We start from the raw sequence: 13814 nt of genomic DNA on the forward strand, positions 1-13814 counted from the left end.
ATGCTGTCTTTTCTAAATATGAGACAATGTGGGAGTGGCACTGAACATTTAAACCCTGAGAAGAGTTGAGAAAAATGAGGCCCCTGTCCAACCCAATGGGAAAATGTTCATCAACAAAAGATCAGATACTGGAAAGGCTAATCTCAGAGCAGGCCTCACCCACACCTTAGTATGTCTCTTCTAGTCAACCCATGTGAATTCTTCCATTTTCTTCATCCATTTTCACTGAAAGAGTGTTTGTACCAGTTGTTTACCAGGTGTGCCTACCCCTAAGCAATGAAAAAATGAAACTTTTTTGGTAGGTTCAAGCCTACGTCCAAAATAAGTATTACTGGCATTATAATACCCTTATTCTAACACACCTACAACCAATTAAGCCTCCTTTCAAAGTCAGACTGCATTTTTCCTTCCCATGGAATACTCACTGCTTGAAATGTCTAATTTCTGTACTTTGCCCTTTACCTATAAAATTTAGGAATGAAACTCAGTCTTAAGCTAAACGAGAGTTTACAACCCTCAGTTCTCCTTCTTAAAACACATTTATGTGATTCTGTGACCAAGAAAACAGAAGGTACATGTGGAAACCATTACATTGCAATGAACCTAACATAAAATGTCATTCAAGCAAGTATAAAATAAATTAGAATGCCTATAGAATCCTAATGTCAGTGACATTTGGTCTTCATCACTTGTAGAAAATATGCCAGGGATGTACTGAGAGATAATCAGAGTATTTCAGAGCCCAAATTTCAAGTCTCTATAATCAAAATAAAAGTCCAGACAGTCCATCATGTTCCCTTTAGAGTTTAGAGAAGGTAGAATACAAATCAAGGCATCAAAAAAATGTTGACCTTGCTTTCAGATGCATTAAAGGTTAATGATTATAATCATTTCCTGCCTTTCAGGTTATTGCCTGGTCAGTAGTAACCCTTCAGCAACTGATCTTTCAGTGTGTTGGAACGACTTTCCCATTTGGTCTTAGGAGTAAATTCAGTTCACTTCAGTTTAAAAAAAGGATACACTATGTACCATGCATAATCAATATCTTGATTAATAAATCGGAAATTGATATACCTTCATACTACTTAAGAGAATTCCTTCCCTTGTCCTTCAGGCATTGCATATCTTTTTATTTTCTTTTCCCACCAAACTAAGACATTACCCTGATCCTAGTTGAGATTCCTGATCTCTCCTACTGCATGGCTTTGTTTGCCCAGAGAATGACCCAGAAGAGGGCAGGGTTCTGGGGGTAAGGAGGCCCTTGCAGCCAGTCATTATCTGTCTATGTAAGGATTAGGCAGGCTTTCATTCTCCCAGTTTTCCTTGGGTTATGAACCCTTCTCTGTCTTAGCACTCCACAGACTCAGCCTGCCCACTAAAATCTGTCTTCCTTTCTACTCTAACACTCACATATGGATCTTATAGGCTTCCCAGCACATTTGGTATTATCTTGGTTATTGGGTAGCTGATGGAGATTATAATGCGATTGTGTGATGTGTGTTTTATTTTATGTATAAAAATATATCTATACTGCTTATGTTACTTTAGGTCTTGGCAAAAAAAATTATCAACCCAATGTATTTTTTTACTAATAAAATTTTAATAATTTATGCACATAATATATAGGGAAGTTTGAGGCTGATAAATTGTATGGGCTGTTTTAGAGCTAGTAGGCATTAAACAAACCTGGTGAACTAAGATCTAGATCATCTCACAGGAGGAGACTCCATATGTATATGAAGACTACGTAAATAAAGATTTTCAAAAATCAACATGAATATAGAAGAATGGAGACCTGGTTTAAAGTTTATATGAAGAAATCTGAGGGACTGAGCTGGTAACTGCACCTGAATTCAATAATGTGATATGACTGCCAAAGGAAGCCCGTATCAGCCTCAAACATGAACCCAGCCTCCCAGACATTGCTCCAGAAAAGGACCCCAGGGATCATTTGGTGTTGAAGACCAGTGCTATTAAATCTCTAACTGGTGTTAGTTCATTTCTGATGTACTGATAGGTTTCTGGAAGGGATTCAGACATCTGACAGGATAACTGGACAAATAATAGTCAAAGTGAGTACCAATACCAAGATTTCCAATTCTTCTTGACACTTTTTCAAGGCCTAAGAATAAAGACAGTTTCTTGAGAACTGCTTCTGATCAATTTGGATTCAGAAAAAAGACTCGAAATTTCCCGTGCATTCATTTTGCTCAAACTGAGGTAGTTTAGGAGTTCTGGCTTTAGGTCAATAAACATTCTCCCAAGGAAAACATTTTGTGACCTCCATCCTTACCATCACCTAAAGATGAACAAAAGCAGATGCAGTACTTACTATGGGGAACAGGGTAACCCTTTGGTCGCGCAAGTAGCATGTTCGGGATGGATCCAGGCGTCACGGGTCAGGGATGCTATTCTGTGACATGTAACTATAGTATTGACTCAGCAATGACTCATGTATTTATCTTTTGGAACATTCTCATGTTCCCTTTGAAAAGAAAATCAAGACTTTTATCATCATAATCCATACCTACGTCATTATGTCTATATTCTGCTTTGAAAAAGTAACCCAGTAGTCAGAATACTCTTCTATATTCTCTTTGAAGTGCACATAAAAGATCGCTAAGAAATCCTCTAGCTATTTGCTTCTGGATAGGGTACCAAGGTGAATAGTTAGAAAGGAGTCAAGCATTCCCACTCAGTGATCTCCATTCTCTTCCCTCCCTGAGGACTTAGAATTATCTGTCCCTCAAAGAATTCATACAGTCTATCAGGCAGCTCTAGCATCAAGTGAAATTTTAATAGATGACTCATTCAAGTCCCAAGAAGTTTCAACTCTAATGATAAAAATAATCAAAACATCACCTACAAATACAACTAGGTTGTATGGTAGTATGAACACTACCTTTCAGTCTCTTAAAAGGCACCTTACCTTATCGTTTGCTTTCCAAGGTGTTTGTGAGGTCATACTTAAATAAGCTTATCACAGTAAGTAGCAAGAACACATGCTGAGCCAAAAGAGAAATTTTATTTATAATTAACTTGGTCATTTGCTGCTCAGAAATTTCAGGTGAACCAACTATGCAAGCTGATCAGAGGTAGCAGTGAAAGTCAACATTTTCAAAGAATGAATTCATTTCATTGAGGAGGAGACCAGCCCTAGGCTTACCTCTGTCTTTAATTGTCTACACCACTATCTAAGTAAAATACAAAACAAATTCTATAAACAAATGCTAATTTGGATGGACTAATAAGAATACTTAAATCAATATTTAGAAGGAAAGTAAGGGAGTCATAAAAGACACTGTCTTTGGCACTAAATACCTCCTGTTTTGAGACCAGCTTCGCTATTTATCAGTTTGGTGACCTGATTGTTACCTACTATCTCAAAACTTGAGTATTCACCTTTGTAAAAGGTAGTATTAATATTGGGGGGGGGTCCCCTGGGTGGCTCAGTCGGTTAAGCGCCGACTCCGGCTCTGGTCATGATCTTACAGCTCTTGGATTTGAGCCCCGCATTGGGCTCTGTGCTGACAGCTCAGAGTCTGAAGCCTGCCTCAGATTCTGTGTCTCCCTCTCTCTCTGCCCTTCCCCAGCATGCACTCTGTCTCCCTCTCTCTCACTCTCAAAAGTGAATAAAGATTAAAAAAATTTTTTTAATATTTATGTGGGTCTGAATTGAGAAAAATACTTGCAAAATTGTAAACATATTCCATAATTGCTGTTCATTTATGATATAAATATTTGGTGATTATTTCCCTTAAAAAAAAAAACTTCCTGGTTCGAGCCCTGAGTCAGGTTCTGTGCTGACAGCTCAGAGCCTGGAGCCTGCTTCCGGTTCTGTGTCTCCTTCTCTCTCTGACCCTCCGCCTCTCATGCTCTGTCTTTCTCTGTATCAAAAATAAATAAAACATTTTAAAAAATTAAAAAAAACTTCCCTTAAAAAATGGAAGTAATAATAGCTAACATTTATCAAGCCCTTACTTTGGGCCAGACATTGGTTCTACTATTCTTTTGTTTTTCTTTCTGTTTTTTATTTATTTTTGAGAGACATAGAGAGACAGTGCGAGGTGGGAAGAGTCAGAGAGAGAGGGAGACACAGAATCCGAAGCAGGCTCCAGGCTCTGAGCTAGCTGTCAGCACAGAGCCCGACGCAAGGCTCAAACCCATGAACTGTGAGATAATGACCTGAGCTGAAGCCGGACGCTTAACCAACTGAGCCACTCAGGCACCCCTGGTTCTACTATTCTTGAAGTTTCTACATGTTTTATGAGTTACATGTATTCGACTCATCTCATCTTCCCTAAATTAAATACATGCCTTTCTTCCTGTAAAAGTGAACATATACACACACCTATATATGCATTTGTATGAAAGAATACTTAAATAGAAAAAAAAGCTGCCGTCTTCAGTTGGATCATGTCTAATACCAAAAATGGAAATCACATCTTCCATAGTTTTTCAGTATGTCTGTATCTTCTTGATATTTTTATCTAGTCTTTTTTTTTTTTTTTTTGCTTTTCTTAATTTCTTTGTCACGTATTAGTTTGGTTTTGAAAATTCATATAGAAAACTTTCCTATAAATCTAGAAATAAAAAGCATACTTTTACATAGTAGCATGATTTAGAATACCAGAAATTAGGGGTAACTAAGTGGCTCAGTAGGTTAAGCATCTGACTCTTGATTTTGGCTCAGGTCATGTTCTCACAGTTTGTGATTTCAGGCCCAGCATTGGGCTCTGTATTGACAGTGCAGAGCCTGCTTGGGATTCTCAGTCTCCCTCTCTCTCTACCCCAGCCTGCTGGCACTTTCTCTGTTTCAAAAAAAAAATATGTATCAGAAATTAGATAAAGCATATATATATATATATATATGTGTGTGTGTGTGTGTGTGTGTGTGTGTGTGTGTGTATACATATATATAGGAAATTAGATAAAGTGTATACCCAATTGTCATCATAAATTTCTCTTCTATAATCAGCACTGTCATGTCTTCTTCTTTTTAATAGTCTTGGCCTATCTAGCGATGGTTTTTCATACTCTCCTTTGGCAGTTAATTCTAACATCAATTGTTCTTACATGACAGCAAAATATGTGTCCCTTTAACCTTAGCCTGCTGCAGTTTGTCTATTTACCCTTTTATTTCTGTTAAAGAATTATAATAATCAGATCTTACCCTCATCTTCTTCATAACTCCATCCTGTTCCTTTGTGACAATGCTGTTCTACATATTTTACTCATTCCTGGTTTTTGGGGGGATCAATTTTACTAAAAAACTTCACAAAGGAAAATTAAATTATGTGTGAAGATTTTCAGTTTTAGGGACCAACTAAACTATATGAAAAATTGTAATTCCATTATTGTAAAAATATCTTCCTGTTTTTTACATTTCAAAATTTTGACTAATTCCTTTTTATTCTTATAAACATTTGGATAAAAGGCTAGCAAGCATATCACTGCCAACACCATTTTTCTGATTTCTAAAAATCAAAAGCTTTCTAGTTTTTTTTTTTAATGTTTAGTTTTTGAGCAAGAGCACAAGCAGGGGAGAGGCAGAGGGAGGAAGACAGGGGATCTGAAGCTGGCTCCATGCTGACAGCACAGAGCCCGAAGTGAGGTTCTGAACATGAGATCAGGACCTGAGCTGAAGTGTCAGATGCTTAACTGACTGAGCCACTCAGGTGCCCCAGTTTTCTAGTTTCTTATGAAGAATGTGACCTGAGACAAGACTTTGCATTGCGTATTTACAGAGACACTAATTCCCAAGGCTCTGTGATTTGAATACCATTTATTGTCATTTGTCTTCCCTTCTTTTCCCCAGAGAAAGCTCAGATGCTTTTCAAGTTGCCTCCATGTATTCCAGATGAAAGATGATAAAGGAAAATAAAATTAATGTTATAAATGTAATGATTTAAGGTTAGTGATTTTTTTCTAAGTTTTTCTTGGAAATTTTTAATCTATTTTTCAAGTTCTTTATATCACTGTAAAAATAGCTAAACTCAGTGTAATCTTAAAGGGTAATTATTTCCTTCACACTAAATTTACTTTTCTTGTTTTCAAAACTATTACAAATGCAAGAAAATTATTAACTTAAAAAAATTTTAGGGGCACCTGGGTGGCTTCATCAGTTGATCATCAAAACTTTGGCTCAGGTCATCGATCTCACAGTTCATGGATTCAAGCCCTGCATTGGCCTCTGTGTTGACAGTTCAGACCCTTGAGCCTGCTTCGGATTCTGTATCTCTCTTTCTTTCTGCCCCTCCCCGACTCATACTTTTGTCACTCTCTCTCAAAAACAAACATTAAAAATTTTTTTTTTAATTTTGTTTAAATCTAAGTAAGCTTTAATAGGACAGCAACTCTTTTTGCTCATAATAACAATAATTTGCAAGGAGTCACCAAAAATGGTAGAAGGAAAACAGAAGAGGACTCTGGAAATTATATACAAAACAAAATTTAGTATCTTATACTAAAATTTTACGTGAAGTTTAGTTTTTAGGCTGATTTTTGAAATAATAAAATATTCTCTAAGCAAACACTGAGGGGAAAAATATATTCTTTAGATTAGGTGTTAAATGATGATATAGCCTAGAGTTTTTCACAGGTAACTCTTATTTAATGAAACTTTTTGCCATTCAATTAAAAAGAAATAACTTGGGGCACCTGGGTGGCTCAGTCGGTTAAGCCTCCGGCTTCGGCTCAGGTCAGATCTCACGTTCGTGGGTTCGAGCCCCACGTCAGGCTCTGGGCTAACAGCTAGCTCAGGGCCTGGAGCCTGCTTCCAGTTCTGTGTCTCCTTCTCTCTCTGCCCCTCCCCCTCTCATGCTCTGTCTCTCTCTGTATTAAAAATAAATAAAACATTAAAAAAATTGAAGAAAAAAAGAAATAACTCACTAGAAACTTAAAATCTTTGAAAGTAAACAAAACAAAACAAACAAAAAGCAAAACAAAAACACTTCCATGGTATCCCAGTGCCTATAACAATGCCAGTGTTGAATGAAGGGAAAAAGTAAATATTTGATTTCTTCCCCAACTGGTTGTTCTACTTAAGCATCCTCTTGGATCTCAAGACAATTCAAAAGTAAATCCCATAAGATGTAGCCAGTCCAGAGAAACATATACCAGATTCCATCCCAAGAAAAAAAAGATTATTTTCTTCAACAGAGATAGGCTATAACCCCATGGAGTGCCTGTAACAGTCTCAATTCCAAAGGTGATACAAGAGGACTCTGGGAAGGGAATCGATGGAGTATGAGTCAGGAATCATGATCCCTCACCCTGGAGACAAACTGAGCACAGAGGATAAGCACACTCCTTGAATACGCTTCAGAACAAAAGAAAGGGGAGAGGCAGGAAATCAGGAAGTGCCAGTGCCAGGTCTCATTGAAAATGTAGGGATTTTCATTCTAGCCAAATATTCAAGAATCCAGCTCATCTGTATTTTTGCAGAGAGAAAAAAATGAATACAGTAAATCCTTTCTTAACATTCTATCAGCTTGAAATCTCCATTTCTTGGCCTTTCTGAATTCCTGTGTAATGCAAGCTGATAATTAGGTTTTTAAGTTATCTTTGGCCCCATCAAATAAAGCTTAAATTATATTTGATATAGTTTTATTGTTAAATACATATTTTTAGAAGAGGCTACCCTCAGATAACACCTATTTAAGTCCGCTCTAGTGCAGATATTGGTTCATCCCACAGGTAGATCAGAGACTCAATGAGAGGTACAAGGCCCTTGCTCTTAGTAGCTCACGTAAAATAAGGCAACATAAAATTTTTAACAAACAGGGGAATACAATTTCTAATTCCCATAATCCATGTACAGGATAGAAATTTTTATGTAAATCCAAAGTGGCAAAGAATTTGCTATATTGAAGGGTAGAAAAGTAAATTCTAAGTAAATATCAAGATAATGACTAGAAAAGAATGACATAGTATAAGAGACAGGAAATGTAGTATTATTAGTGGAAAAGACCATCAGAATAAATTTAATAAAGAGAAAACTAGCCAAGGGATAAATATATAAATCCATTTAGATACATATGAAATATAATTTATTTTAGTGTATTATTAAAAAATGGAGAGAAAGGCACCACAAAATAATCATGACTGAATACATATTTGGAATGCCAAGCTTTGGCTGTTTCACCCTATGCCCCAATTATGCTCATACCATACACAGTCCCAAATCAAATCATTCACCCAACAGTGAAACCAAAGTATTAAACTTCAAACTCTAATTTGGATTGTGTTGATTTGTATGTAATGGTATATTCATTCATTCTTCCTTTCTTTCATCAAAAAGTGAGCAAGTTTAATATGCCAAGCATTTTGCTAAGGTAATGATGAGCTAAATCAGACATGATTCTTCAGTGTGAAATCCCAAGTACTTTGTGATAAAGAGAGGCCATCCTGAAGGACAGGGCAGATCAATAAGGAAGTGGTGTTCAAGATTAGATTTTGAATACAGGATTTTAAATTAGGTTAAGGGAGCATGGAAGTGAGGGCAGGATTAAGGACAGGAAATTCCTCTGCAAGGAAAAGAGCATGTGCAAACATGCCACTGGGAGATGAGTGAGGATACAGATTTGTGGAGAGTCTATGCAAGGCCCCTAAGACGGAGCACAGAGTCCAAAGGAGAGAGTGGCTTTATATGGGGCTGAAATAGAGACAGGTCTCAGGTCACTCAAAATCTTGATGTCTATTTGATGAGGTGCGGGTAGGTGACAACTGCAGAGGGCATTAGGGGAAATGTTCAGAGATGTGTTTTGAGATTACTGTGTTTGCAGAAAAGAGAATAGTCTAGAAAATAAAAGCAAGAGCAAAGGAAAATCACTTAGAAGCTGTTTTTTGCATTTGCTTAGACTAAAGATACAGTAATTGGGACTAGGGTGGTACCAAGAGAAATATGAGAAGTCAATAGACATAAAAAGTATTTAGAAAGTTAAAAACCATGACTTGTTGGTTTGGATGTTGGGAGAAAAGGGAGGTGTATATTAAAGATGATTCAGATTTTTTGGTAGTATAACCAGAATAGTGTAGTCAACATTCACAAGGACAATAAATAGAAGACAAATAACAAGAATTTAGGACCAAGTGTAGAGAAATGAAAAGGGCACATTTGTGAGTTTCATTGTAGAGGGCCATTGTGACATCCAGGAGACTGACATAAGGGTCTATACGTCAGAGGAGCAGCCTAAGCTACAAATATTTATGTGGATATGGATATTTTTCTTAAAACGAGGATATAAAATGAGAAAAAAATGGTGCTGACTCTAAAACCTTCAGGAACCTCAACATTTAATGGCCCAGTGGAGGGAAATGGATCTGCCCAGGAAGCTAAGGAAAAATGGAAAGAAAAATAGGAGCATAGGTAAGGGAAGAGAATTTCTCAAAAATTCTTCAGTATTGTCAGAGACTACAAAGATGTCCGTCTAATATTTTGATGACTGAAACGGTTCCACTGCATTTAGCAAGACAAAGATCACACGTCACCAGCTAGAGCTACTCTGATGGAGTGAGGTGGTGGGGACTAGAGTGAAATAGACGGAGGAAAATGGAGGAGGCGGGTGTGAGGAATGATGGCGGTAAATGTAGACAACTTCCTTAGCATTGAAGAAACTAAGAAGGATTAAAGTGGTTTATAAATGGATTTGAGAAAAATAGAGAGTTATTGTTACTTATTTTGCTTTTTGTGATTTGGTTTGTTGAGATTTGTTTGTATTTTGGAGAAATTAGAACATATTTAAGAGTAAATGGGAACTCTTAAGCAGTTGAGAGAAACAGTTTGAGAGTGCTAGGATCCTAAGCCAGAGTGAAGATCAAGTAACGAATGAGAATAAGATGGGTCCCGGATGTCCATAGATCATATGCTAGGTTTGAGGAAGAGAGGGCTGCCCTTTGTCTGTGCCTGTGTTTGAAACAGTAAGTGAGGGGGGCGCCTGCATGACTCAGTCGGTTAAGCATCCGGCTTCAGCTCAGGTCATGATCTCACGGTTCGTGGGTTTGAGCCCCGCGTTGGGCTCTGTGCTGACAGCTAGCTCAGAGCCTGGAGCCTGCTTCAGATTCTGTGTCTCCCTCTCTCTCTCTGACCCTCCCCTGCTCGCACTGTCTCTCTCTGTCTCTCAAAAATAAATTAAAAAAAACATTAAAAAAATAAAAAACAAAAAACAGTAAGTGAGGTCACTTGCTCAGGGTAAACCACTCACTGAAACAACCAGTACCAAAAGGATGAGGGAATGGAGGTTTAAAAAGAGTAGACAAGATCTATAATTGTCATGGGAGAAATGGGAAATTTAATTGACCAGAAAAACATAGGCTGCCCTTTGTCTGTGCCTGTGCCTGAGAGTCCAGTGGAGATAGACGGTTGTGTGTCCACAGAGGTATCAACCTACTCTGTCGTGAGACTTTAAAAGCACTTCGCCCCAGGTGCACAGGCATGAATAATGCAGATAATTGAGGTCACTGAGGAATAAGGTTTTGCCTTTTGAAGAAAAAAAGCAATGTAAAGGAAGAAAAAGAGGTGTTTTTGAAATGACAGAACTCTGAGCTAGATTAGAGGAAAGTGGAAAAAGGAGAAATCTGATGGCCTGGGAGACAGGCTAGGGGTTAATGAGGGTGAAGGAGCAGTTGTAAACAGTGTGCCAACAAGCTTGGTGGACGGATGGTTGCTGATGGAGGTTCTGATGCATGAACTAGCGCTTTGAGAGGTAGAATGGATTAGTGAGATAAGGTCTGGAGGGAGTGGAAGACTGAGATGAAGTAGAGAACAGGTTACTTAAACGATTAGCAGGTCAAGGAACTGAGGGGAGAAGGTTCTGACGGGTCATTCCCATAAATGCTGAAGTCCCTGGAATGATGACAGCCCTGAAGGGGAAAGGTAGCCAATGATCCAGATACCAGTAGCTCAGATGAATGGTGGGAAGTGGTCAAAAGGTCTGGAAATGACTACAGCAGAGACCATCCATGGAGAAGAGGATAGTGAAGCAGCCTCAAAGAGCAAGTGTTTTCATTTTCATGAAAGGAGTTAGCAATAATGATCTCAAAGCAGCACTGAGGAGAAGATACATACTAACACTGTCTCCAAGTTCTGTTCTCAGAATATCAGCTAAAGCAATGTTATTCTTCTTCTCTAATCCCCTAATTATACTTACTGTCAAAAATTTTATACAGTTGACTTAGAGCAGAAAATATCAAAATTATTTTTATTTATATCATTTCTGTTGTGGGGGAAGAATTAACTGTTGCTTATGATTCTCAATGAAGGGATTCACCTAGAGCAGGGTTCGGTAAACTTTTTTTGGAGAGGGTCATGGAGTAAATATCTTAGGTTATGTGGGCCAGTCTGTCAAAACTACTTAATTCTGCTATTGTTATATGAATGCACCCATAGATGATGTATAAGTGAAGGTGAACCCAATCTGCCCCATTCCCATATCTATTGTTCAATTCATTCAGGACTCAAGTGAGAAAAGGAAGTTTAATTAAAAACTAATAATTTGTTCTGAGGCACGTGGGTGGCTCACTTGGTTAAGCATCTGACTTCAGCTCAGCTCATGATCTCACGGTTCATGAGTTGGAGCCCTGCATCAGGCTCTCCACTTTCAGAGAGGAGTCTGCTTCAGATCCTCTGTCTCCCTCTCTCTCTACCCCCCTCCACTTGCTCTCTCTCTCTCAAATAAACATTAAAAAAAATTTTAACCCAAAATTATTTCTTTCAGGTTTAAAATTAAGGGGAATCAGACAAAAATTCATGATTTTCCTTTCCCCTAAAACAAATAAAATTAAAAACCAGCACTTACCTGAACATACAGTTCTCGGAGTTCATATTGAAATTTCTTGGGATCTGTGGTAATAGTCACTGGGCCAATTTCTGTGAGGATAAAAATGGCATAGGTATATAAATTGGAATCAATAGCATTAAAAACTTTATCATGTTTGCAAATGTCTTTTCATTGTGCACGACATAGTTATTTATTAGTAAGATATAACAACAGACTGTTTCTCAGTTTATAGCTACCAATGAATAACTTAAAATTTGCTGAAAATTATGCATATTCAGAGTGAATTTTTAGCCTTAGGAAATGCAAAGGGGAAGTCAAAAAATGTTATCACACCAAGAGCCAGGAGACTCCAAGTTCAGTCTCTTTTTACTTTCATCAGTCAAGGAATATTTATTGAACACCTACTTTGTTGCTGGACTCTAAATTAATTACCCACCCATCCTATAATTCTGTTTTCTCAATTACAAATTATAAATTTGTTTACAACTTTTCTGTAAATTAGTTCAAATTAAAATTAGTTCAAAATAAAAAGTTTAATATTAAACAACAATAAAAATAACCTTTAATGCCACAGAGTTTTCAAGAACTTGCAGAAGCATTGATATGAAGGCATTAAAAGTTGTAGAAAGAGTCCCCATCACTTTCTTCCCTGGGCTGGGGTTGTTATCCATTACTATCACCATTCACCTGTGCCGGCTCTCACCACTCTGTGGTCACAGCCACTCTCATGACTACTCTGAGGTACTGCACAAATCACCACTCCAAATGGAAGCAAGTGGGCCACTGCATTCCTTGGAAAACCAGGAAAGTCAGGTGAAGAGAAAGAGCCCAGATACCAAGGATGGATCATTTGGCAATTATTTTTTGTAGGATGCAACATGTTTATAGTAAACATTTTCATCCACAAAGATCATTTTCTTAAAAATAACAATCAACCTTCAAAAGAGACATGTGGCTGGGGCGCCTGGGTGGCTCAGTTGGTTGAGCGTCCTACTCTTGGTTTTGGCTCAGGTCATGATCTTCACGGTTTGTAAGTTTGAGCTCCACATTGGGCTCTGCACTGGCTCTGCCTTGGGATTCTCTCTCTACCCCTCTATCTGCCCCTCCCCTGCTCTCTCTCTCTAAAAAAATAAACTAAAAAAAAAAAAAATAGACAAGTGGAAAGTAGCCTTTACAGATATCAATTACTTCCTTAAGAAACACCCATACGTTTACTAATATAGTATCAAAATTCTTGAGAATCATACGCACTGACACTAAATTCCTAAGGTGGATGTAAAGTTTTCCATTTTATCTAATGAAGATACAGGCTGCATTCAAAATAGTAATGTGGAACTATATTACAAAATTATAAAAATATTTTACATTTAATTTTTACATGACATTTTCTACCTTCAAAGGCACACTGCTAGAAAAAGACTTTATGACTTCAAAGTGATAATAATTAATTAGTCAGGGCTTCTATAATGTGCTAAATGTAATACAAAAACAGACTGTAGCATTTTAGAAATACATGAGGTAAATTGGAAAGGAAGCACAATTTGTCTGCCATAACCGATGTAATTTTTCTTAGAAATCACATGAAAAAAATGCCTCCAACCTTCATCACACAGATCACAGATTAGCCACCTTGCAGTATACAAAAGGAATGGAGAGGTTATTGGAGAAATTGTGTGAAAATGCAAACATCTGCATTCCATACCAAGCAGAACAGTTATTAGTTGTGTAAAAGTCTTGTCCCCAGTATATGGAAAATCAGAGAAGCCTACTCCCTCAAGACTAAACAAAGGCATACTTTGCAAAGGAATGCATAACAGCAAGAATATGCCAGACAGTTACACCCTGACATAGAAATTGTCAGCAGCATTGTCAAGCCAAACTTCCATGTTCCTACATGGTATAATACTGAAATAATTCTAGAATTCAAAGCTCAAGAATTAGAAAGAAATACAAAGAATACTGGAAAAAAGCAATTACATAAGAAGATCAGACATACCAGAACATTCCCTATAATAATAATTTAAAAAATAGCCC

The 13814-nt window shown here is 37.5% G+C and overlaps 1 protein-coding gene across 1 annotated transcript in view; it reads right to left on the reverse strand.

The window, feature by feature from the left end:
- The window catches only part of HMCN1 (hemicentin 1), a 436837-nt gene that overhangs the window by 324904 nt on the left and 98119 nt on the right, over positions 1 to 13814 (reverse strand). Inside the window, exon 2 of the mRNA XM_029935183.1 lies at positions 11799 to 11869. Coding sequence (XP_029791043.1) covers positions 11799 to 11869 — 71 coding nt within the window. The remainder of the gene's footprint in view (positions 1 to 11798; positions 11870 to 13814) is intronic.

The sequence above is a fragment of the Suricata suricatta genome, chromosome 3 (genome assembly GCF_006229205.1).
Source record: "Suricata suricatta isolate VVHF042 chromosome 3, meerkat_22Aug2017_6uvM2_HiC, whole genome shotgun sequence".
Classification (NCBI taxonomy): domain Eukaryota; kingdom Metazoa; phylum Chordata; class Mammalia; order Carnivora; family Herpestidae; genus Suricata; species Suricata suricatta.